The sequence below is a fragment of the Fusarium pseudograminearum genome, chromosome 2 (genome assembly GCF_000303195.2).
Source record: "Fusarium pseudograminearum CS3096 chromosome 2, whole genome shotgun sequence".
Lineage (NCBI taxonomy): Eukaryota > Fungi > Ascomycota > Sordariomycetes > Hypocreales > Nectriaceae > Fusarium > Fusarium pseudograminearum.
Window position 1 is genome coordinate 1,460,146 of NC_031952.1, and position 25,291 is coordinate 1,485,436.

Here is a 25,291-nt window from a genome sequence, read left to right on the forward strand (position 1 = left end):
TAGCTTATTAACCTACTTACTATTTTTTATATACTATTATAGTATTATTATTATTTTACTATTAAACTTATATCTCTTAATAGATTAAATAAGTAATTTATTTATAATTCTGAGTGAATATCTGTCAGTTAAATATTTGAAGGGGTGAAGGAAGATTGTCTTATTTTTTCTTTGACCGAGATACGCAAACAATACAGTCACTTTGAATCCGGAGACAAGAGGGTGTTGTCGTATCGTAATACAATAGCAGCCGATAACATTCGTCATGCAAGGCCTTCAACTCTCAATTCGTACTGGTCAAATTACGAAGTTGCCATTCTGGGAAGCGGCTAAACCGGGTCGATAACAGGTTGAGTCTGACTTTTCCTCATTGCACCGAACACCGTGACCTGGGGTCCCAAGATGGAGGTGTCTGAGTTGCGTTCCTGGTTTGGCGGCTAAGAAAGATGGAGGGAGGGGTGGGCATGGACGTCTTTCAGTCTCAACGGACAAGGGCAAGGGCAAGGACATGGGAAGGTTATTATCCGTCTGTAAAACGTCACTAACCGGCCAAGATCCCTGACGATAGCTGCACGATGCTATTAAGCGTGTTTCTTTGATGCAATGCAAGTTGACTGACTGCACGTGCAGTTGGATGATAAGTTAACAAAAGGACAGGCAAAGAAATTGAAGCATGGCAGCATAAGAGGCTGCAAATGGAAATGAATGACGGAGAAATGAAAGAACTTCTGCATGGGATCAATTGCTCCTAGTCAATAACGACGGGCTTACTGTATAGCGCCCAGCCATTTTGCTGAACCAACGTCGAGTCGACTAAGCATTAACCAACTAGAACTGACTATTCTTGAATAAGACTCAAATCCAGTGGGGAACAAACACGGCCCCAGTTAACGTCGAACGGACCTGCGGGAAAAGTAAAGAAACATCCTAGCACGGCGGGAGTTCCCTTGCTCGCGCTTAGCTAAAGCCTAGTAAAACTTTGAAGGGGCCCATCAAAGACGTTGAGGCTTGGCTGACTACATACTGGCTGTAGGTAACACGGTCTATCGTTTTCAAAGTTGGCGCTGAAATCACGTCTATCCTGCCTCATAACCTACCATTACAATCCTTCCTTTCTGACCGACGGAGCATTTGATAACGGTAATGGTTGCCTGTGTACCACCAGCTGAGAGAGCAGATGTACTGTACTAGTTTAGTGCGCAATTCTGAACCCTTGCAAGAATTGCGGACTATTTTTTCTGCATCTCACTCTTGCAGCAGCATACCTCCACTTGCAACCCCCATTCACTCAAGTCTCTTTCCAAGGAGAGTGTCTGTGAACAAAGCTTGACAACAACGAACGAGAATCAACACACCCTCCCCCCTGCATGGCTCTCGATTCTGCAGAGTCCATCTGAACTTGGAGCCTGCCGTCAAACCTTGACCCCGTATTGAGCTTTCATGTGACCGCCCAATAATAGATAAATAGTCCTCGCTGTACGTACTGGACTGCGTACGCGTGCACTCTTCCCCACCGCCTTCATGTGTGACGGGTTGTCGAAGATGCAATAATGATCTGTGCCGCGGTGGAATGGGGCAGAAATGGGGCCGAGCCTTGTCAGGGAGTTGTAGAGCAGCATTCTCTCTCTCTCTCTTTCGCTCTCAAGGTGCTGGATCAACAGGCGGTCAAGGTTTTGAGATTGGATTGTAGGCATGATGACCCATCTTCGGCAAGACTTGCGAGATTCTCGACACCTCGGACGATTTTCACCAAGGGTTCTGAAAGAGACCTCGTGCAAAGGGAGTCAGGAACCGTTGTCAAGATAGCACTGAGGATCAGCGACCAACGACGCCATTGTGTTACCCAAAGAGTCAGCCCATCACCCTTTCAACGTGAAAAAGGCAAGCCAACGGTAGCTATCTTGGCCAATAAAGTCCGACTTGAAAACCACGCTATCTTTGCCGTCTGTCAAGCTCATGTTGCTTGTCTCTCTAGCTTGAGCGGGATTCGTTTTGAACCATGACGTGCATCTGTAGGTATCCCACCTTCCAGGGCCAGAACTGGGGATGAAACAGGGGTGTTTGCAAAGTGCCCTGTGTTGTTGTAGCCACACTGACATCGAGGATCAACCAAAAGCTCTGTGTTTTATTCTGGGCCAAGATGACCAGTCATCTCATCAAGACCTTTTTTTTGCTGGTCTATGGATAACAGACAACATCAAGTCGGCCAGCACGGCAATGGCTAGCGGGTGAAGGCGGGTCCGTGGAGATCAAGACGGAGCCATGAATGAAATGCCTCGGTGGAAATCCTTGGTCGAGTTTCGTTATTATGAAGACTGCACGAGTGCGAAGCGCGCTATTCCTTGAACAGGCTCGTGCTTGTTTGGCGAGTTGATTACATGTCCTCCGGTGATGGTGGAGGGAGCGTTGACCAGATTCCCAAATAGGCTTTCGTTTCTTACCACGTCCTGGATTCTCATTAGTGCTCGCTCGCTCGTGCAGGGTCAGGGCCTGAATATTACCGTGAGTGTTCTGGAGTTGCAACATATGTACATAACTGCAACACGTGATTCCAAACCATGATATGCAGCACGACACCCATTGCCACTTAGCTCCCTTGGTAGTCTGATATGACACCATTCTGGAAGGCTTTAAATACGACATCTGAGACAGATAATTGGGGTCTTTAATTCATTCTACAATAACGGCTAAAAGGAGTAGAAAACAAAAGAAAAAAAACGACAAACGCGTAGGGGGGAAAACACTACACACACACACCAGAAAAAAAGAAAAACAAGGGTCTTGATATCTTCCCCAAAACTTAGCGGAACCCCCCATGTCTCGCAGTGGAGAGACCAATGTTGGAGCATGGGGACGACACCCTCTACATTTTCGCCCTAATGTAGGATGAACCGCTTTTAGTCAAGGCTGTACATGGCCAAGATCCGTCCCATTTCACTATACCACCTTGCGCACGCAAGCAAATGCATTCAAAGTGCTGGGGTACGGTATATCACCCAGTAGTAGTCAAGGAAATCAAGACCAGCATTGCATTGATGGGCATTGACATTGAGCTGTCAAACTGAACAAGCAGAAAAAGAAAAAGAAATCCAAGGGATATCCAGATGCTGCACTGCTGCTGTGTTTCCATTGAGGGGCAGACTTTCGTTTCAACGTACAGGATCCACGGTCCGCATTGCTCTTCTTGAATCGCCTCAAATCATATCACAGCCCTTGCTAGTTCACTGCCTGCCTTGCCTTGCCTTGCCTGTCTCTTCTGTCTCGCATCTTTCTACCGCCTCCAGCGCCTGTCCGCAGGCCTTTCTCGACTCCCTGGGCTGTCTCCATTGAGCAGCACTGAAACCAACATTAACAGTGGCAGCTGGCAGCTGGCAGCAGCTGGCATCTGATCGAAGTGCTGTCACTTTCGCTTTCCCAGCGCCAGGGTATAAGAATCGACCGACGCAGACCTTCAATCGCAATCTCTTCTCCTTCCACTCGCTAGCTTCCATTTTCGGCGTCAACAACATCATCCGTCAACATTCGACACCTTTGCAAATACTGCTGCCACCTTGTACTTCGTTACACCTTGTGCCGCGTTATATCCTTTTTCAATCGCCTTCTCCCTTTTTTTCACTTTGTTTTTTTTTAGTTTTTTTTTTAGGAGGCGATACTTTGTCAACCCCGAACTACACCACCAGTTGTGTGTAACAGACCCTGTTTGCGACTGACGTCAAGTCGTACCTTGCTCCGAGATAGCTGCTCTGGATAAACAATCATTCAGTTCTTGACCGGTTCATGAGACACAATTAGCACCATGAGCCCCAAAAATGATGCTCCCTCCCATGGAACTGTAGTCGATATCGGCGGCAGTAACATGTACGATGATGTTGCTGAACGGCTGGAGCAGACCCTCATGTCATCGTATTCTTCCGCCTCCAAGCCAACCCTTCCAGACGAGCTCCTCTACGACGATGTAGGGTTGCCCATCTGGAACCAGATCATCTTCACCCCCGAGTTCTACCAGACTCATGATGAGATTGCGCTTTTCGATAAGCACGGTGCGGATGTTGCTGCACGTTGCCAAGCTGGTGTCACTATTGTTGATCTAGGAGCCGGGTTAGTTTGTCCTCTATTGCCCCCGCATTCTGCCCACCCTCAACGAGTGGCGGCTATAAGCTTACCCTGTCAAAACTAACGCGGCTTTCTCTAGTGACACCCGCAAGGTTGGCCACCTTCTTGCTGCTTTCGACAAGGCCAACGTCTCCACCAAGTACCTTGCATTGGACATCTCCCGATCGTCATTGGACCACAACGTTAAGTATCTGGTGGGACAGCATCCGAGCAAGCAGTCTTCGGTGACCTGCGCAGGTATTTGGGGGACCTTTGGCGATGGCATGAACTACGTGAAGAAGATCCAGTCGCCTCGACTGTTCCTTTCGCTCGGATCTGTACTATGCAATGATCCTTGGCCCGAGGCATTGTCCCACCTCAAGTTCTGGGCCGACGCTCTTCGACCCAATGATCTCCTTCTTATCGGAATGGATGGCCACATCCTCCCGGGCAACAGGGACAAGATCTGGGATGCTTACCATTCTTGCGATGACCTCTACCGCCAATTCTTCTTGAACGGATTCAAGCATGCCAACCGCCTAGCAGGCGAAGAGTGGTTCCGCGAGGAGGACTGGGAGTTCCTTGCCCAGTTGGAGGAGGAACCAACTACACGACACCGATTTTTCTTCCGCGCCAAACAAGACGTCAAACTTGAAAAGATGGGTCGCGTCATCCAGAAGGGTGAGGAATTTGACTGGTTCGATTCTCACAAGTATGGAGAAGACAACGTGCGCCTCATGTGCTATAAGGCAGGACTGAGCGTGATCGATGTCTGGCAGGCACCTGACTCCGAGTTTCGTGAGTAGTCCCTATCCACGCCATTCATGGCGTTTTCTTTTTCTCCCTTGTTTCTATTTTCTTCTCCTTCTTCTTTTACAATTTTCATACTGATAGGCATGTAGGTCAATATCTTGTACGCCGCAAGGACAGCAAGGACCAGCGAGACGATGCTGACAGCGCCGTCTCGGGAGTCAGTTAATCTGCCCCATTGGTCGACCTTCATCTCGCCCTGTCGATTCCTCAAAAAAAAATAAAAAAAAAAATGAAAGGAAATAAATGATAAAACATCATCACCTCTAAAAAGGCGGGCAGCTATTTGCTGCGATTTGTTGAATACCGTTGGAGGTATTGGATCCCAAAATGGACAGAAAGACGTGCACAATGGATGCGTACGTCAGGTTGGGCACAAAGTTTCGTCTTCTTCTTCGAGAACCCTCTTGACGAGGTGTTCCCACCAAGGATATCTCTGGCCGAGAGATTCGGGAACAGGAGTCGGGTCAAGCTGGAGGTTTACATCGTTGTCGATCCATCCCCAGATCCTTTTGAGCGCGTCGTATAATGGGGGGACACTCTGGGAGGGTATGTTAGCACACTAATTCAACACTAGAGTAATGTTTGCAGTAAAGCTGCCCAAGGGCAGAACCAGCCTGCCCTTTGCCATAGATTACGAAAATGGGAGGATTGCGTTTCTTTTTTGTCATGCTTGTTTGACTTACACTTCGAACTGGCGTGTTTGTGACCTGTTGGAACCAGCCTCTTGACACCTCCTTGTGTGCAGGATTAGTAGCAAGCAAACCCAAGAAGAATACTGGAAGCAAAGGCGCCTGAGCTGTGAAGTGTGACCCTGATGTTGGCATTATACGAATGCACTTGGCGAGATCTTCCATATTGGAAAGGACGTCCGGATGGTTTCGTGGTAGTCTAGGCAGGAAACAGTCATGTTAGCGCACTTGCCCTCCTCTCATTCTCTTCTGGATTCGTACGAACCTTAAAAGACGGCATTGATGGTAAATTATCGCCGCGATTCTCCATGCTTCGGCCGTAACATCCGTCATGTCCTCCTTTGAGGATACTATAACATCCTCTGGGATAATACGCACCCAGGTTATCGTCTGGGCACGCTGTAGGCACTGTTTCCAAGATTTCCCCTCGCGACTCCATTGGCGCATGTCTGTTAAAGTCCGCATCAAGTATCGTGCCGTAATGGGGACGATGGCGCTCTCAGGTTCTTGCTGCAAGCGCGCTGCGCAGTATGTGACTTGGCTCATGGTGTGCAATAGCTTCTTTGAAAAGCCGCAGCCGCCATGGATCTCGAACATATCATTTTCTGTACCATAGAGAAGCCATTTGAACCTGGTGGATTCGACCTCGGGGTTCATTGTTTTGGGTTCAGGGAGTGCCATCATTGGTTGAGCAAGAATTACTGCCCGACCAACGATTATTGATTGTGATATCCGAAGGGGATCGTATTGGACAGTGTCGGACTGATCATTCCAGAATCGACGACCAGGATCCGTTTCTTGAAGGAAAAATTCACCCTGCTTAAAACCCTCTAGCCATCGGGGCTTGTTAGGCTTTTTCAGACGTCGTTCGGTGAGGATAACCTAAAAAACTGTTAGATTATTTCACAGCAAAGCTAACACAACATAGACTGCAAAATATAGTGATACGTACGTCTTGCATAGAAAGTAGGACGGCCATGGTGATGACTTCTCGCCCCTCCCCCCGTGTTCTGCTTTCAGGTGCGTTAAGAAGTTCAGCAAAGTATTCATTCGCCATGGTATATCGTTCGTTAATTCGTTTTCGAATACGCTCATCTGGCAAATAGTCATAGATGTAGACTCCGGCAAGGCTTTGAATAGCATGCAATATGCCTTTGTTTCTACCCATTGGAGCCAAGTCCTTGAGCCAAAGATTTGTGTTTTCGAGTACACTCCTTCCTGGGCACCAGTTTTTGATGTCTATAATGACAGTCAGCAATAGCTAGAGTATGGCAGACTGACAACTTCTAGTCGGCAATATTACTGAACGAACTTACAGAAGTCGAATAATCGCCTATCGATATAATCCATGTCGGCCATGGCGGCCTCATGGCCGAACATCTTTGGAACCTTTCGCGGGGCTCGTGTAAATACTTCTTGAGGTGAAGGTGACGGATTCACCATCATTGCCTGCGATGGAGTACCGCCTCCCAATACCAACTCAATGGTGACGGATGATGCCCTTCTGCTTTGAGTTCGAGATGTCGTGGGCGCAGACATATCCAAGTATACTATGCCAGAGTTTTGGTTGTCTGGACGCGATCGCGATATGTGTGGCGTTATATCCTCAACATCATTGTCTGGTTGTAACGGTGTAGGATCAGGCGGTTGGCTTGAGTCCTGTTTCGTTGGCCAGTTAAACTTGACATAACCGTTCACCTGCCCATTATGAGGGCGAGCAAAGCGAGGCAAGGCGGATACAGTCAAGCGTTCCTTTGAGGCGAAAGGACTGACAAAATGTGCCTCGCCCTTCTTTAAATCATCGCATTCTACATCTTTATCTGGAGTGGCGTTTGGTACCGCAGGCAAGAGTCGAGGCAGGTCTTGTATCTGAGGACGCTGCAGTTCAGGTTGAAGCGTCGTGTCTGCGTGGAGGTTCAACGTCGCAGGCTGGGGTGCTGCATGGAACGTCAGCTCACAGACTCGATAGTCTACCATGGCATGATCGGGTCAACGGAAGGCTTTGATTCCTTTATGATGGGTAGTGGTGAAAGCAAGGATATGATGGATGAAAAATGAACTCCGAGTTGAAAGGTGCGACGGTGTGAGGGTAGGGGTGAGAGCGGGGTGGGTAGGTGCGATATGTTCTCTCAAACGCACTCTCATGAGACCCATCTCACCCCAAGGCCCTCCACAAGGATGGGATATGGAAAATGAAAAACCAGCATGAGGGATGGAGTGTTCAGAGAGCATGATCAAAGAAGAAAAGGTGTCAAAGGAAGCTGGAAGGGTTTGTTAGATGAGGGAAGACAGGTTCACTTCCTCACCTGTAAAATTAGGGGTCCAAGAGGTGTCAATGTCTTCAGAAAAGTTGAAGAATACCTGAGAAGGAGACGACAAGGTCGTCGTCGAAGGCCATGGGTTATCGAAATAGGGCACATCAGCAACTAAGGACCCATTGATGCTTTCAGGAGGAACCTTGATATCGGTTCCAGGCATAGCCATTTGAATCGTATCGTCGTCATGTTGCTCGTATTTCATGCGCTTCGACGGACGAGGTGGCTCTGGTGAGCTATCCATCTGAGCGGCTTGCCGCCGGAGTTCAACTCCGATGGGTCCGCGCGTTCGCAATGGACAAGAGAGATGAGATGAAAAGGCGGTCTTGTCGTTTCGGAGACGTCCGGATCAGAACACAGGGAAGGCCAGCTGCGGCGGGCGGGTGGTAGCAGGAAGCGATCTCAGGTGTTGGATGAGCTGCCGGGCCCCGGGGTAACGCACAGCACAGCGCGTCGGTTTGAAAGCTTATTGATGAGATACTGTACCAGTAGAGTGGTTCGCTTCAAGGCAAAAGCCAGACCAGACCTGGCGAGAGTGGATTTCTGGAGGGTGAACCACCGGAACAGCGGGGGCGGAAGGAGACAACAAGAAGCGAAGAGGAAACAACAGAACCAAGGGGGCCAGCAGAGGGGTGTTAAAGCAGAACAAGAGTCAGGAAGAGCGTGAGGTCATGGTGTGAGTCTGGGGGAGAGTACCTGCATTAAAAGGCACGTTTGCTCAAGGTGCTACTCTTGGTCTCTTTTAGACCCGTTCAGGTTCAGAGCTTTAACTAGCTTTAACTATAAGAAATGTCTAGGAGCCGTTAGACAGGACAACGTCTGCCATGGGCGAGCTTCCCCACTTCAACGACAAGCTTAGAGCCGTTAACACAAGGGAAGGGAGAGTTGGGCTTCTCTCCAATGGTTAGCAGTAAGCAGCCTCACGATATTGGGTGCAGTGCCGCCAGGTCGAGATCGGTAGGGCGGGCAACCTGAAGGCGAATCTCACCCTCGATTGCCTGAGGCGCTTCACGCGCGTGCCGCCGCCGGTGTTGACACAGAAGAATACCTAGGTAGTAGCTACTACGTACATACAGAGGAACAGTACCTGGGTACGTCTCTCTCTCTCTCTCTCTCTCTCACACACACACACACACACACACACACACACAGAGAAGAGAAAGAGAGGGAGGGAGGAAATGAGTGTGGCCCAGCAATTTGTACCTAGCGTGGCTTTTCGTCGATGTGATTGCCAGGGTCCAGGGATCAGGGGGGGAGGGGGGCCAAATGAGATGGGGGATCCAGCAAGGAAAAAACGCCATGGCGTCCACGGGTCCCCTTGGACGCTAACTACCCTACCCGCCCTTGCTTTTCCAGGACCGACCGGTATGGAGACGAGGGAGAGGGAGAGGGCCCAGTCGCGCTGAACCTTGACCGGACGCACAACCTAACGGTGTTGCGCTGCTAGGCTACTAGGCTGCGCTGCGGCGTGCAGTGCAGTTCGTCCCGTCCAGTGCCAACAATACTGTAAACGACAAAGGTACAAGCTGTGATACCAGCCCCCGAACGCACCAACGTTACTCAGACCCAGTTGTCTCTTTTCTCCGGGCTAGTTGTCTCTTCTCCCGTCGCCCGTTACTCACACGAAAAAGTTGTGCTTGTGCCCGGGACCGCATGTCTTGCCTCTCTGGCGGCCTCATAAGGAGCTGGTTCCAAGGGACTGACTGAATCTACCACAGCATTCATATTGTCAATTCCCCGTTGGGTATTGCGGTCGTCCTCCTTCACGGGCCCCAAGACGTAGGACGCTCGCTCACCGAGCATATACTGCGACATTTTGTCTTTTTTGCCTTTGAGCACTGGCTTCTAGGCCAAACCCAGACACAGACCCAGAACCAGAATCAGACAGAGAGTACAGTACCGTACTCACCTACAGTACACCCGTAACCCCGCCTATTGGCATTCGCCAGGAGTTACGCTACATACTGTCCCATCTCCCTCCTCTGACCGGCCACCAAGGAAGGTAGTAGCTACAGCAAGCAAGCAAGTGCATGAGCATCGCTTTTCCTTTCTTCTGTTTTCAGGAACGCAACAGCGAAACCCTACTGCATACGTACAACCCGTACCCAGGCCAAGCCAGGACGGCCGTCTTTTCCTATTCCTATTCCTGTTCCCCTTCCCCTCGGCTGCTGCCCCAAATTTTTGCCTTCCCGTGGTCGCCGCCGCGCCGCGCCGGTCCCGAGCCCGAGCCCTTCGTTGTTTAGCTTCCGTGCCACAATTTGCAACGCACTACCGCTAGGTCCCGCGTGGTTGGTTCAGACGCCCGAGCATAGTACGGAGTACATACATAGTGGCTCTAGTTACATACATACAGTATCGACGCTAGTCAACAACAAATACAAGAGTCTCTAGAGAGGTACAGAGTACTACAGATACGATACCGGCCACCATGCCAGCCCCTTCATCCACGCTTGTCTTTGAATCGGGGATCCACGCTATACCCGGACCCGGCAACTCGATGAGACCCAACTCTCTGGATGCCCTAGTCCGGCACCAATTAGAGGCTGCTTCCCGAGACCTGGCATCAGAGGCTGAATTCACCGCCGCTGGAACAGCGCCCGGACATCACCAAAACATCATTAACGATGTGGGCGAATACCTTGCCCAGACTGCCCGAATGTGGTATTGCTTGACAAATAAACTGGTCCAAGGGCCACATGTGGAGAGAGCTGCCGAAGAGGCTCACGAGCAGTCCTTTGCCACGACTTACATGGCCGATTTACAACCGATGGCTACTATGGACATAAATATCACCAAGCTAGGGTAAGTCGTGCCACTCATGAAACCCCACTCTGGAATGACATGGCTCATCCCTTCTTATAGCAAGATACGTGATCTGGCGGAGAAATTCTCCGAAGAAGTACAAGAAGTCTGGCGGCGAAAACCCGATTCTGGATCTACTTACCAGACCGCCCCTGCGTTCCCTGCTGTCAAGTCTGAGCCTGCAAGTTGGATTCACCAACCGCCCAGAGGAAGTTTGGATGCTGGTGTTGGCGTTGGCATTGGCGTTGGCGTTCGTGGTGGTCAGCGAAGCATACTCACATCCCAAAACACCGATGACACTCTATCGCCTGGCGGAAATGCCTCTGCTTCAGAAGATTCGGGAGGAGATGAGGATGAACAGTTCAGCAAGATTGATATGGACGCTCTCAAACAAAGAGGCAAAGGCGCATATTACTGCCCGTTAGAATATCGATGCGACAAGGGTGGCGTTGACAAGGACGGGAAACTTGTCATCTTTGATCGGAACTCTTCTTTTGCGTAAGTCTCACACACAGAGTCAGTTGCTGGATCCTGCTGACCTTGATATAACACAGTCAACATTGCAACAAACACAGAAAACCTTGGCGGTGCGACGTTCCTGGTTGTCCAAACCCACCTAAAAAACGCAAGTTTGCTCGCCGAGATGGTCTCGAAAGACACAAATTGACGGTCAAGCATCGCGTCATGACATCTTGAGGCCCCGGGTCACGAGCTCAATGATGAAGATGCGTGACCTCGACCGGTCAGTTCCCTTACACTCGGGGACTTGTCTCTGATTGGAGGATCGCCACCGGTCAAAATCAAGCATGCGGCTCATAGAAACCCGAAATGCCTGAAGTCTGCATGAACCAATCACACTGCGCCAAGAGATTATCTACCTAAGCCCATCTATTATTAACGATCCCCAACGTTGTATCCCAATCATGGAAATTGTTTTGGGCATACACATGGACTGTCTGTGTGCGTTTGTGTCTTCTGCAGTGGCAAGCAACCAAGCAACCACCAACCACATACACACTTCGGTGCTTTCTCCGGCCTCAAGGACTGGGAAGACAACCCAAAATATTACTGATAGTCGGTCACACTTCTTGGTATTGATCTGGTGGCCCAACCTTTCTTCGGGGGAGGACACCTCGTTTCGTTCGTGGGTGATGCAACCAATCATCTGTAAACTGGCGGTGCATCATCGGTGAGAGTCACCAAAACAACACTCGTTACATATGCAGCTATCCTTCGGGCAGGATGCAAGAATTCTTTTTCATCCTGAATTCCTGTGCGGGGCATATTTTTTTATGTAGATTTAGCAAAGGATCGACTTAGTATAAGCCGAGTAATTTCAATGGCCGTGGCAGGCGGCACGCCTCAACGACTCAGGAGCGCCCAGCAATGGATGCTACACTGTATGCAAGAGCTGGGCCAGGGTATGGGTATGGGTATGGGTCACAGACCAAGACGGACGGACAGCAACATGGGCAAACTTATCAATGGGTGTCGGCGCTTGACGTTTCGGTTACACGCATCTGACGATTGCTGATTGAGTCGTACGACGGGAGCGTACATCAAAGATCGTTCGAGAAAAGGAAGCAGAGCCACGTCTAATGGTGAAACGTATCAGAGTTCCACAAGAGAACATAGGGAGTGAGCTGTCAGAAGGCGCGCAGGGCGGCAGGGTCTGAGGATCTACTAGAGTACATTTCAATACAGAGTAACAAGCCAGTTCGCCTTGTGAGGAACGGGTGGCTTTCCCAAGCCTGTGGTCTGGCTGTCACTCATGCCTCAGCAAGACATAGATGACTTGCAGCCATACGATCTCATATTACAGCAATGTGACATTTCAACTCCAGGGTGCTCCAGAGCCCTCTCGCGGAAAGAGGAGCTGAACTCTCGCCTTCTATTCCCCCTTCTTTCGGGCATCTTTGAAAGACGATCCCGACGCTAACGGCATCGCACAGACGTGTACCCTGGCGATCAGAACGTGAGCCAACCATTCGGAAACACTAATTGTGAGAAATCAATGTGCAGTGATGGAGAGAGAGCCTGGCCCAGCAGCAATGCCATGTCTATGCAGATAAGGGAGTCTCATCTCATCTCGACTATGGCATCATACCATAATGGAGGCTCAGCCCGGCACCGCGATCCGATCTCAATGGTCAACCTACTGCTTCCCCACAATGTTTCCCCTCGACACCTCATCTCAACTACAGAAACAAGACAGGCAAGCTCCGCGCAACCCCTAGGGACGCACGTGGTTTCTTAACGGTGCGGGACTAGGGCGGAAGCTGCTGGGAACATGCATGGGGGTTGCATGAGGGGTAACTTCCACCGCAAACTGGGATTAATGAAGAGCAAGGAGGCGAGACGGTACGAGACGAGACGAGACGAGGCGACAAGAGAAGAGAAGAGAAGAGAAGAGAAGAGAAGAGAGAACAAGGAGGAGAAAAGAAAGGAAGAGAGAACAAAAGGAAGAGAGAAAACAAAAAAGAAAGGCAAGCGAGCGGTGTGTTCCAAGGACAACCGACGGCAAGGCACTTCTGTCATAGCGTCCGTCAACTTCAGCTTCAGTTGTCAATATCTGACTGTCGACACTAGATCCACCAGGCACGACACAGCAAACAACAATTCATAGGCAATTGACAGTGCGTGACTGCTTGTGTACGGAGAGAATCGTAGGACACTCCATGCTATTCCTGCCAGAGACCCAGTGTTCGTAGCGAATACCCAGCGCATGGGTGGGTGGATGGTACGGTACAGTGTATTTGTACCGGGAAAGCAGATCTCGCGGAGATCCTGGCATGCCGATAGCTTTGATGCATGGCATCCGCGGGCTCTACAGCACTGTCGAGCATCGGTAACCTCGGGGGCAAGTTGCAGAACTGCATCTAGGCGACACAAACAACGACAGCTCAAGCAGCCATCGCGCTTTGATCATAGTACAGTGTTACAAGGCAGCTAGACTAGTTCCATCTAGTTTCTGTATTTCTTATCATTCAAGTGACCTAGCTTGTGGTACCTGGCACGGAACAGGTAAATTAAGTCTATGCATGAGCCCGCAACCAACCAAAAGACGAAATCACGGCTAGTTACTCGAAGCTTGTTGCCCGTCCAGCCCCATGACCCCAGCTGGGGTTTTACTTTTCTACTGTTTCGGGTTGGGTGGAGAAGGTGAAGAGAGAAAAGAACATGTTTTCTCTTAGTCTTTCAGAGATCGCCGAGACGACAAGGTTAACGCTCTACGAGAAAAGTACAACACAACCACTTTCTTTGTACGTGTGGCTCATCTGATATCACTCGGCCTAATTTTTTTTTTGTATTTTTTATGTTTTATTTTTTTTTATTAATCTTCGTTCTTCTTTTTGCAGCGCATTTTCTCTCACCCCCCTTGAACCGCCAACCACACAAACGTCAGGGGTACAGATACTAACTGACTAGTTAGACTAGTTGTCTAAGTTCTTTTTTTTTTTTCTGGTTCTTAGTTGATTATCTCGTGTGTGGTGTTGCTTCTTCTTCTAATTTTTCTTTTCTTCTTTACTTTTCTCTGGGTCAACACCCCCCCTTGCTGGAAGCCGTCAAGATGAGACAACTCCCTTGGCATACGTCCACGTCAATCAATGATTAAATCAGTCCATGTAGTTACCCAAGTGTGTTCATTGTTTACTCAAAGGAGTGTGGAACTAGGTGGTTAGCCGCCTGGACAGGACCCAGGATTAATGTAACTGGATTTCCTACTGTACTGTACTCTGCACTACCTTGTAGAGCACTGTACTGTGGTGTATGTACCTATTGGATTGGATGTTTGAACGCCTTGTCCTAGCCTTACCTTGCTCGACTTGACTTGCACGCATGCGGTCAGTACTAAGTCTATGTACACGAGACTGACCGGCAATTGCCTTTACTCTCAACGGTTACTAGTTTCGGGTTTCTGGCGTTTGTCTCTCAGTCGACCGCTATTTGATATTAACTAGCATTGGCATTGGCCTAGAATTCCCGGCCCGGCCATGGGTTTGGCTTGGTTTGGGGTTGAAGGCTGAGGATATAAAGTTGGATGTCATCCGCACCCATGAGACCCAACATGGCGTTGACAAGTCTCACTTTTATTCTAAACACCGAGAAACAAACAAACAATTCTTTTATATTTCTCTTTTCCCTTCATGCGCATTGAATTGGTTCCAACTCTGAGACTCCAATTGAACTGAACATATCCCACCCTCAACCACAATGGCTATTCCTTCTGTCCTCATCATAGGGGCCGGCAACTTTGGTGCTTCGACGGCGCTCTCGCTTCTTAGAAAGGGCAACGTCAAGGTTATCATTGTCGACCCGGCCGCTTACCCCAACCCCAGAGCCGCATCACACGACATCAACAAGATTATTCGTGATGACTACCCAGACAAGCTCTACATGCGCCTGCTGAAAAGGGCCATGCCCCTCTGGAGGGATGATGAGCTCTACAAGAGTTTCTACCACGAGGTGGGCATGCTCCGCGCCGATGCTTCTTCGTTCGGCGAGGAGAGCATTGCCTCATACCGCGAGATGGGAATTCCCAACAAGTCAGAGCTACTACCCGTCGCGGAAGTACGCCGCCGCTGGAACGGTGCGTTTGAGACGGCCGACTTCAAGGGGGTGGATAAGGTTCTCTGGAACCCCAACGTGGGGTTCGGGGAGGCGGACAAGGCGCTCGGCGCAGTGGTGCAGGCTGCGGTGGACCTCGGAGCCGAGTTCATCATGGGTGAGGTGACGACACTGGACTTTGGATCTGAAGATCAATGCGTCGGCGTCACGCTCAAGGACGGCACGAAATTACGTGCTGACAAGACCCTTTTGGCAGCAGGGGCTCGAACAGCTTCTCTACTTGCACAGAGCGCGCCCGAAAAGCCACTGCTCCATGCTGGCGAACGATTGTTGGCTACAGGTGCTGTGAGCTTCTTCGCGAAGCTGCACGGCGCGCAAAAGGACAAGTTCTCGACAATCCCCGTGCTCAAGAACTGCTTGCCCCAGGTTAAAGGTGCGTTATCTCTATGCCGAGCTGAGATGAGTTTTGAGGCAACGCAAAGCGGATATCATCGGTCATGAGGCTAACAAAACCGCAGGAGAGGGCATGTCGATACTGCCTGACGGAACTATCAAGTTCAACTGCGACCTATGCTTCACCAACTACCAAGTATTTCCCCCGACCGGTGAGGCCATGTCAGTTGTGCCTGACCAGTCCGCGTACAACACGTGGACAGGGCCTCGGTTCCTCAAGTTCTTTGAGGATCGGGCGCGAAGGACGTTTAATGGTCTATATGGCAAGGAAGTTGAGAATATCAAGATTGAGGCCTACCGAATGTGTTGGTAAGTAAGCAAAAACAAAGCCAAACCAAGGCAAGACAAGACAAGGCCACTGCGGCCACCACCCCCAATTGCCGTTAACTGAAATGAACGGCATTGTCTTGTCTTGTTTCTGTCTTGGTTGAATGTTATTTCTGAGTATCATGGTCTGACCGGTGTTTCTATGCCACAGGGACGCATCAACACCAACGCATGACTTCCTCATAACTCCCCACCCGCAATCCGACAATCTCTATATCGCAACTGGAGGTTCATTCCACGGCTGGAAGTTCCTGCCCGTCATTGGTGACTACGTGATGGCCATGATGCAGGGCACCCTTGACTGCGACCTAGCCGACCGATGGGCCTGGAACAAGAAGGGCGGAGATGGTCACTCAGCGAACCCTACATACCAAATTGTCGGGGACCTCCAGGACTGGACTGGCGGTTGGGCCAACTAGAAGTGGACAAGAGATTTGTCTTGTTGCCCTTGCCCTTACTGTGTCTTTTTCAAAAGGGGAAAAGCGACAACCAAAAATCCATCGTCCAAAAGGGATCGAACCCAACCAACAGGGACACACTGACATGGGGGACAAGAGACAAGGGTGTACCCCTGGTCATTGTCTTGCAAGGGAGTTGACACGAGCCATGTCCTACCTCTACCCATTACCCCATGTCTAGCATTTGATCGGCGCCAAAAAGGTTGAAACCCCCCCGGCAGTTCAAGACACCAACGACCCAGACCCGACCCGCCTCACACTCGCACATACACGGCGCTCTCGCTGTGAGCTGAACCAACATCGAGAGAGAGGGGGGACGGGGATGATTGATGATGACGACAATGATGATGAGTTGGGAAGCACGCAGTTCCCATCTCTGGTTATTAGTTATGGGCTTTACTTTTTCCGGTTACAGCATTCACAAATGGGAGGGATTCTCTGTCAGAGATGAGGAGTCTGCGGTGGCTTTTGAAAGGCCGATTTTTTTTACATTGCGATATCCATGGGATTCCTCTTTTTTTTTTTTTGCTTTTTTTGCTTCCTCTTTTCCATTTCCCAGGTCATTTGCCTCGCCTCGCCTCAATTGGTTAGTCTTGGTTCATCATGTTCTCGTTGCATTTTCATTTCATGTGTGACAACTATTAGAGATATCGTAACATATCACATTTTTTGCATTGGGCTGTTTTGTTTTTTTTTGTATTTCTCATTTTGTTTTACACTTGTCGTCACACTCATGACAGAGTGTTTCAATGTCATTCGTCTTGCGCGTTTTGTTGCTTTTCCTCTTCTGGGATTTTGGGGTTATACAAAGGGTCAGCATCCACCAACAAAGCATCCAAGTTAGAAAGAAACCTGGCGTGAAATACATTTGATTCAGGATTTTCATCTGAGGGGGCATTTTACTCATTGGTCAAGGATTTAATTACGCCGAGAGACTAGAATATTGGAAAGGAGGCACGCAGGCTCTTGTCGGAGAATTTTCAAAGTGGTTATGATATGTGACGATGGTGTTGGATACGAGACAACAAGAGATATGGATACTCTCAAGTGCATACATACAGTAAGGGGGTCTGATGACTTAGTTGTACATGACACAGTACATTAGCCTTGGCCATTATGGTCCACTGCAGGTTACACATGCATCATATCATATCATGACAGGACAATAAAAGATGTGGGTTGGGTTTGTCTGAGGTAAGGGAAGTGAACGAAGGGTAAGGGATGGGTAGGTACGTAGACTCTCTACATCCGTAATCATGTTATTTCTGAGGCACCCCAGTATCGGTAGTTGGATATATCCTAGCTCTCTCCTGTTCCAGTGCCTTCGGTTATTAATTAGATGCGACACAAGACACGGGACAACAAACGAGGCTGAGAAAAGAGACCTTGTTCTCTTTTCTCTCTTTCTCTCTTGGTTATCCACCATCAACATGTACTCTGTACGTGTTGTACTTTGGATGTTTTCAACACACTGTATCCGTATTCCGTACTCCATAGGGCTTCTCTTAGCTCTTCTTCGGATGGGGCTGTGGGCTTGAGCTTTTGGGAAGACGAGCTGAGACAGGGATATCGCAGATCTCGCTTGGACCATCTTCAGGCCCAGCAACACGTACCAGGTACAGTCAAAGCTACGTACTCGCTTATATATTAGTCTGTATTTAATTAGCCTTTTACTTTTCCTCTCAACAGGGTCGTGCGAGAACCCAACGGACAAGACGTCCCAAGCGAGCATATGACGAGTAAAGAGGAAGGAGGAAATAAGAAGAAAAAATCTGCACAAGGCTGTTTAAAGCTAACAAGAAGTTACAGGTTCAGTTGCATGAGTTTCCGATCTGTACGCTATAATTAATAAATGACAATGTGCGTTTGCCTCATCTTGCCTTATCTGATCTGTCATCTCACCAAGACCAACATGTCCCTTGCATCTTTTTTTTCTCAAGTTTCCGATTTCAAGCGGCGATTTATAACTACGAGATCGACTATACCATTCTTGTTACGTATAAGTAAGATGTTTGCTCTTTTGCCAAGAGATAAATCTCCATATCGGTCTGAGCGGGAATTACATGTACTTCGGATCATTATATTGAGACACTAGACAAGCAGGTACTTGTAAACTGAGACAGGATATGTAAATCAACTTGTGGAAAAAATGACTTGTTAACCCACGCAGTTCTTCCTTTAATACTGATAGACTTACTTTGGGGACGGGAAATATTTCCCCTGTCGTTGTAAGTGTTCTCAGCTTTGCTTCCAGAAAAGAGCACTGTACATTCCCGTGTATACTGTGGCTGAAGCTGAACTGAAACAAAGCAACCAGTCAGCAACGGGTTACTTCTAGGGCTTGCATAAATGACTGTGATGTGACGTAAATCACATCGTCAAGTTTCATCTAGAAGTACATGGCATGTTTGTTGATGGTTCAGAAAAAGAAAGCATGGAGAATATCTGCTAATGATGGCGAAATCTCGACGCAACTTGACAGAAGGATCGCCATAGCCTCACTTGACAGTTCGAACCTCTCACAAAAGTGAGTGGGGTTCGTTTAGGTTCAGCCCCATTTGAGATGTTGGTTACCGTCAAATAATCCCTTCTCAACCTGATACCGTACCGTATGTACGCACGCCACCGGATGCTCTACCCCCATGTCGATGATCTACTTTGGTGCGCATTTCAGGAGACGTCGTATCCCAACCAGTCGGTCAAGAACGATGCGGTGGGCAAAATCTGCAATCAATCAAAGCATGGTTCGATGAGATGAGATCTTGTTCCTCTTGCAGTTTCTCGCAGTAGCTCCATCGGACTTTGTCGTCGGTGTTCCCACATCCTTTTTCTTGGGAGGGAAGAGGGTAAACTACACTAAGCATTGCTTTTTTTCTTCTTCTTTTTCGATTGACGATGCCAAGTGATTGGGGGTCGGTCATGTTTGCTTTTTTTGGCGTTCGTTGGTCATGCTCTGAAAGAAAACGATTATTCGTCCCGCAAACATTCGTCGATATACGACAAGTAGGTCTCCGATGATCGAGCCCTCCCTCTCGCATTTCAGATTCCGGATGCGATTCGATCTTGATTGTTTGAGATCGATGAAGGAATCGTAGGTGCATTCCATGCGTACGGTATGAGATACCGTGCCAGGTACTTGGAAGGACAGAAAAGATACTTGTAGGTTATCCGTGGAAAGACCTAGGGTAGGTTGTTCACTCAATAAGGGACAAGACTCTTTTGTAAGGGACAAGTTTAGCATGGACCTGATGAAATAACATACTCAACACGACTGTCAAATATTAGGTATCAAGACACTCATATAGAAAAGATTAGGTTAACAAAGAAAACAATAAACCAGTAACGGAATCTTGTCGTATGTAGTTAGATTTAGCAAGACGATGGTTAAACTCAGAGTTGCTGTTTAACTACAACTGTTGCGACATAGACACTAATACGACATGGCATACTATCAATTAGCCTGTCCCCTGTGGCTTAGTTGGCTAAAGCGTCCGACTGTTATTCATAGACAATCGGGAGATCGGAAGTTCGAGCCTTCCCGGGGGAGTAATTATTTTGCTATCTGTATCAATTTTTGCATGCATACATCATTTGTATGTTTAATGCTCATGTCCTTCTTTTTTTTACAGGCGTCGAGCACCCCATTGTTATTATGTGCGTTGATGTGTTATGCTTGCTTATATATAGATACCCTATAAACTCGATAGAAATCTCAGGCTCAAGTGAGCTAGCTCTTTATACTCAACGCTCTATGTCGGTTGGTGCACAAATCTATCACAGTCACGATCAATAAACTGAGTCTTAACTGTCTCTATTCAAAAGCATTGCAGATGAACAAGTTCAAAGGACTCGTGGCAGTTTAAACCGGTCTCTGTCTTTCTCACTCCATCTATCCCAGCCTTCAGTTGTGTCCTGAGAAACTTCAGAGCTGTTCTTTCCTTCCGTGATATAAACGCCCGTCATGGTACTGGTCCGCTAGACAAGATGCATCCCACATACTGATCTCGCCAATTTGGAGCTTCTCTTTGTTCCCTTCGTGTTGCTGCAAACTTTACCCCGTACTGCTACCTCACCTTCAACAAGTTCCAAAGAAGCCCCGTTGGCTCAGTGGTAAAGCGTATCACTAGTAATGATAAGATCACTGGTTCGATTCCAGTACGGGGCATGTAACCTGTTCTTTTGCCTCTTTTTGCTGTTATATCCGACTTATAAGTACCTAGTCTCATATAGCCCATTTACTGCAGCTCTATGCCTATTCCCAGCTGTTCCGGTAAAAACGACCTGCAAAGCATCCAGGATCGAACACGATGTACCACTACGTAGTTCCAGATATGGAACTCGCAGCTGATTGATCACATACTCTATCTCCGTTGTGCATGTCTATTGTAACACGTGCATCGTCTCAGCCAAACATATGATCCGGGGTCTCCGTTGCTTGGACCGTCTCTATGCCGACGGCTTTCCAGATTCGCTTGCAGCGCTCCTAGGCTATAGCAGTTGATACCATCGCAGACATTCCGGAAGCTTATTCAACCAGCAAAAAGGCTATCGTCGGTACTATTTCTCTGTACTATCTCAATCTCCCTCACCGGTCGCTGAAACCCTAAAAATGATCTACCTGACGGTGCAACCTATAGTTTCTCCAACTTCGGATGGCTCCTTTCGTGTTGCACCCATGCCGTCGGACTTTTTTGCTACCCCAACATCACAATTTCCGCAGAGTGGCTTATTTCTCGTAGAGTTCAGGCCCGGGGACCCCTTTATTTCAAAAAGTCCTACACGTGAACAGGTATTGGGCATTCACTAGGTTAGGCTGAGGCTCAACACGAGGGAAAAACCCATGGTCTAGGGTTGATGCCCAAAGGGATCGGCAAACCTCGCTTGCGGGAGGGGGACAATTGGGATCAGAACAAAAGGAAATTTAAGCTCGGGTTTCCAGATTTGCTCTGGCCGCGCCGGAGAACAACGGAAAACTCACTTTCGTTGGTCACTAGTCGGTTTCACTGCGCCGGTATTTGCTTTTTCGTGAAGCGATCTCGAAGTCTAGAACACTCCCGCAAAATGAGACGATATTGACGTCGGGCAGCATCTTGGGATTATTGTTAAGGCGGATAACAATTTCAAAGTTTTACCGGTAGTCGCGCGTGTAAAGATCCAATGCCCCGGTCATCAAGGGAGACATGAGTTTGGCCTGGCGGTGTGATGAAGTCCTCAGGCTCAAGGTATTGTCGATACGCGTATGGCTCTCAATATTGGCAATGTGTGAGGACTCGGCCAGGAAAAGAGAGAGAAAGTGTGTGTTTTGGAACCGTAAACATAGCCACTAGAGTTCCTGATGCTGTCAGGTTGCTTATACGTCAAGACTGTGTGCGATACAAGTCACCGGATATCTCATAGATGAACCGATATAACATGAACAGCCAATGTTCGGTTGTATTCAAACGCTTCAATGCTTTCTATACTACTGAGCACCATTTTGGGCATTAATCATAAAAAGAGACACATCGTCTAGTAGACCTCAAGGACGTATCGTCCCTCCTCCTTAAGCTTCTCAATCTCCTTGCGGGGATCAATCTTCTTTCCAGCAGCCTTGGCCTCGTGGGCAATAGCCTCCTCGAGAACCTTGGTCACGTCAGGCACAGGCCAGGTAGGACCGCACAGGTAGAAGCTGCCCTCATCCTGAACGTAGGCCTTGGCAATCTCCTTGAGAGTCTGGCGCATACGGTCCTGGATGTAAATCTTCTGAGGCTGGTCACGAGAGAAGGCAGAACCGATGAGAGTGACAACACCAGCAGCCAGGTAGGCCTCCCATTCCTCACCATAGAGGTACTCCTCACGCTGGTGACGAGAACCAAGGTACAAAAGGATGGAGCCAATCTCCTTGCCCTGAGCCTTCTGCATGGCACGGTACTGGACAAAGGCACGGAAGGGAGCGAGACCCGTTCCGAGACCAGCCATGATGAGAGGAGCAGTGTCCTTGGTAGGTAGCTTCATGACAGAGGGCTTGACAGAGGCAGTGACCTTGGCTCCGACCGGCAGACGGCTGAGGTATCGGGTAGCGTGTCCGTATCGGGTGCGGCCACGAGGGTCAACCCAGTCGACAACGACAATCATCAGAGACACTGAGTTGGGGGTGACAGCCTGGGCAGAGGCGATAGAGTATTCTCGACGCTTCGCGGGGCTGACGATCTTGATAAGCTCCTGGAAGCTGGGGCGAGCAGACTTGAACTCCTCAAGAATGTCGACGTAGGTAGCAGTGTCAACCTCGGTGCGACGCTTCAGATCCTCGGCACCAGTAGGGCTGGCAAGAGCCTCGAGCTTCTGTTTCTCAGTCTCATCAGTGGCAAACTCAGCAAGGGCCTCGTAGAAGCGCTTGGGAGGCTTGCCAAGGATGTCGACGTTCTGGACGAGGGCCTGGAAGACGGTACGGGTCTCGAGAAGGGTGGGATCCTCACGAGCAGGGACCTGGACCAGCTCGGCAGGGTTGAGGCCGTAGAACTCGATGAACTGGCTGACTTCCTCCTCATCGTTCTCAGCGTGGATGCCAAGAGCCTCACCGATTTTATAAGTAAGACCGGAGTCGCCGAGATCGAACTCAATGTGGAAGATGTTGCGGTCATAATCCTGAGGAGTGAGGCGGCGGTTCTCCTTGACGGTGATAGTGGAGGTCTTGACAGCCAACTCAGGTCGCAGAACGTTCTTGGTACCATAAGCTTCCTTGAAAGCGAGCGACTTGGCAGCGGCCTGCCAGTCACGGAGCTCAGATGTCTCCTCAACCTCCTCCTTGTTGTGAACAACGAAGCTGTTGGACTGGATAGTGGCGGGAAGGTTAGGGTCAGCAAAGTCGGCATCGACCTCGGCCCAGGTGGCAGGAACCTCGAACTGGCGGAGGCAAAGGCCGACAGCGTCGATGGCCTCCTCCAGAGTAGGAGGATGACCCTCAGCGAGGATGTGCTTGGAAATCTTCTCAGGGGTGTAGTCAGGGAGAGCAACCTTCAGGAAAGCCAACTCAATAAGGAGCTTGGAGAAAAGATGATCCTTCTCGAAAGCAGGAGAGTAGGTAGAGTCGAGGACAAATAGCTGAGCCGACTTCTCCTGGAGACCCTTTCGGAAAGCAACAGGAAGACGCTTCTCGACCTCATCATCCTTGAAGTTGGACAGCTTGACAATGACCTTGCCGCCATCAGCGAGGCCCTTGAGAACGTCGATCTCCTTGAGGATGTTCTCGTCGCCAACAACGATGGTGTCAGCGTTGTCAATGTCATAGGGAGCCTCGAGGGCCTTCTTGGAGGATCGCAGATCACTGCGGACAACACCACCCTGGGTGAGGTTGTCGAAGATCTCGTTGACATAGACGTTAGAGGTAGACTCCTGAGACAGGAGGTTGCCGATAACACTGGGGGAGTTAAGAGCGGGCGAGCTGTCGAGGTCCCAGAAGGTGAATTGCTGAGCCTGGACGAGAGAGGGCAGCTTCTTGGCCTCACCGTCGTTGTTAAAGATCTTGTGCAGAGTGCCAACCAGACCCTGAGGAGTGAAAGACTGAGCAGGGGTGTACTTGATATCAAGGACCTCAGGCTCATTGTCAAACTTGCCGGAGAAAGCAACAGCGGTCAGAACATCACTGTAGAGAGCAGACTGGGTAGCCTCGTCTTCAACAGCAAGCTCATCCTTGACCTGGCCGAGGACGGCGATGGTACGGGCAGAGGCAGGGATAGCGTTAAGGAAGGCCTCCTCAATGAAAGGTCGGTAGATTCGGACATTGATCACGCCAACCTTGGCTCCATCAGCGGAGAGCTTAGCCAAGACCTCCTTGGACACCTGAGACTCGACGCTGCCGAAGGCAACGAGAACGACATCAGGAGACTCGTGGCCGTGGTACTCGAAAGGCTGGTAGACGGTACCGAGTTCGTCGTTGAAAAGCTTGAGAAGCTCGACAGCCTTTCCGGCGGTGTCAAGGCGGGTGTTGAGCTTGCCAGCCTCAGCGGAGAGCTTGCTGTACAAGTCGGCGATGCCGTTCTCGCTCAAAGCATCAACAACGCGAAGAGTCTCGCGGGCAACGCGGACACCATCGTAGATGTGAAGGGTGGGCAGGAGAGTAGCCAGGAGAGTAGCAAAGACGGACATGTGCTGAGCCTCATAGGTAGAGGTGCTAGCAACAAGACCAAGGCCCAGGTCCTCAGCAAGGCGAAGAGCAACATCATAGTTGGAGATCAGGCCCTTGCTGTCAGAGTAGTCGAGAGCGGCGACGTGAGCAACAAAGGGGCTGGAGACACCGTAGAGGAGAGAGAGTTGGTCGAGGGTGCCGCGAAGTTGCTGCAAGCTGCCCGAGGGCGCAACCAGGGATTGGGGGATGTGACGCTTGGTGACATCGAAGTCGGGAGAGAAGATGTAACCCAGGGCGAGCGCACCAGCACCAACTCGGGTTTGGAGGGGCAGAACCTCAGTGGAGTATCCATGGATGTTCTTCTCGTTCTGGGAGGCCCATTGCTTGAGTGCGATATCGAGGTCGAAGGTCTCGGGAGAGTAAGAGAAGATCTTGTCGGACAACTTGTATGCGATCTGCTGGACGAGAAGTTGGGCAGTCACATATGTCGGGCCGGAGATGGATGAAAGAGAAACCTGCTGGCCAAAGGGAAGGCTGGACGACAACTTGTTGAAGTCGGCAGAGTTGGTCTTGGCCACAGGGGCCGACTCTTGGTGAGGCATCTTGAGGGTAAGAGTCCTGTGAGTTGAGATGCTTTCAGCTCAGAGTGAAGGGAGAGACTGGAGACTA

At 49.6% G+C, this 25,291-nt stretch overlaps 7 protein-coding genes across 7 annotated transcripts, besides 8 other annotated features; 4 read left to right on the top strand and 3 right to left on the bottom strand.

Annotated features, from left to right (window-relative positions):
• Positions 1 to 19: 19 nt before the first annotated feature.
• FPSE_04667 (uncharacterized protein) lies at positions 20 to 1,694 on the bottom strand (the record flags this gene model as incomplete). Its single annotated transcript, XM_009257785.2, has 7 exons — positions 20 to 33; positions 547 to 568; positions 772 to 793; positions 840 to 903; positions 1,098 to 1,182; positions 1,266 to 1,313; positions 1,485 to 1,694. 7 exons carry the CDS (start codon positions 1,692 to 1,694, stop codon positions 20 to 22), a joined length of 465 nt encoding a protein of 154 aa, XP_009256060.1.
• Positions 21 to 109: a repeat region.
• A 1,535-nt stretch (positions 1,695 to 3,229) lies between the features above and the next one.
• Positions 3,230 to 3,249: a microsatellite.
• A 547-nt stretch (positions 3,250 to 3,796) lies between these two features.
• Positions 3,797 to 5,071, top strand: FPSE_04666 (uncharacterized protein; the record flags this gene model as incomplete). The annotated part of the gene is made up of 3 exons (XM_009257784.1): positions 3,797 to 4,098; positions 4,193 to 4,890; positions 4,995 to 5,071. The coding sequence occupies 3 exons, from the start codon at positions 3,797 to 3,799 to the stop codon at positions 5,069 to 5,071; spliced, it is 1,077 nt and encodes a 358-aa protein (XP_009256059.1).
• A 43-nt stretch (positions 5,072 to 5,114) lies between these two features.
• Positions 5,115 to 5,136: a repeat region.
• A 130-nt stretch (positions 5,137 to 5,266) lies between these two features.
• On the bottom strand, positions 5,267 to 8,153 carry FPSE_04665 (uncharacterized protein; the record flags this gene model as incomplete). The annotated part of the gene is made up of 6 exons (XM_009257783.1): positions 5,267 to 5,443; positions 5,589 to 5,793; positions 5,860 to 6,476; positions 6,547 to 6,833; positions 6,911 to 7,531; positions 7,901 to 8,153. 6 exons carry the CDS (start codon positions 8,151 to 8,153, stop codon positions 5,267 to 5,269), a joined length of 2,160 nt encoding a protein of 719 aa, XP_009256058.1.
• An 852-nt stretch (positions 8,154 to 9,005) lies between these two features.
• Positions 9,006 to 9,028: a microsatellite.
• Positions 9,029 to 9,060: a microsatellite.
• A 1,277-nt stretch (positions 9,061 to 10,337) lies between these two features.
• FPSE_04664 (uncharacterized protein) lies at positions 10,338 to 11,213 on the top strand (the record flags this gene model as incomplete). The annotated part of the gene is made up of 2 exons (XM_009257782.1): positions 10,338 to 10,711; positions 10,772 to 11,213. 2 exons carry the CDS (start codon positions 10,338 to 10,340, stop codon positions 11,211 to 11,213), a joined length of 816 nt encoding a protein of 271 aa, XP_009256057.1.
• Positions 11,214 to 13,076: 1,863 nt separating this feature from the next.
• Positions 13,077 to 13,164: a repeat region.
• An 844-nt stretch (positions 13,165 to 14,008) lies between these two features.
• Positions 14,009 to 14,066: a repeat region.
• Positions 14,067 to 14,434: 368 nt separating this feature from the next.
• Positions 14,435 to 14,488: a microsatellite.
• Positions 14,489 to 14,926: 438 nt separating this feature from the next.
• On the top strand, positions 14,927 to 16,479 carry FPSE_04663 (uncharacterized protein; the record flags this gene model as incomplete). The annotated part of the gene is made up of 3 exons (XM_009257781.1): positions 14,927 to 15,713; positions 15,799 to 16,042; positions 16,212 to 16,479. 3 exons carry the CDS (start codon positions 14,927 to 14,929, stop codon positions 16,477 to 16,479), a joined length of 1,299 nt encoding a protein of 432 aa, XP_009256056.1.
• A 1,469-nt stretch (positions 16,480 to 17,948) lies between these two features.
• FPSE_04662 (uncharacterized protein) lies at positions 17,949 to 18,261 on the top strand (the record flags this gene model as incomplete). The annotated part of the gene is made up of 2 exons (XM_061988441.1): positions 17,949 to 17,957; positions 18,208 to 18,261. The coding sequence occupies 2 exons, from the start codon at positions 17,949 to 17,951 to the stop codon at positions 18,259 to 18,261; spliced, it is 63 nt and encodes a 20-aa protein (XP_061844446.1).
• A 3,765-nt stretch (positions 18,262 to 22,026) lies between these two features.
• On the bottom strand, positions 22,027 to 25,224 carry FPSE_04661 (uncharacterized protein; the record flags this gene model as incomplete). Its single annotated transcript, XM_009257779.1, has 1 exon — positions 22,027 to 25,224. One exon carries the CDS (start codon positions 25,222 to 25,224, stop codon positions 22,027 to 22,029), a length of 3,198 nt encoding a protein of 1,065 aa, XP_009256054.1.
• Between the last annotated feature and the right edge of the window lie 67 nt (positions 25,225 to 25,291).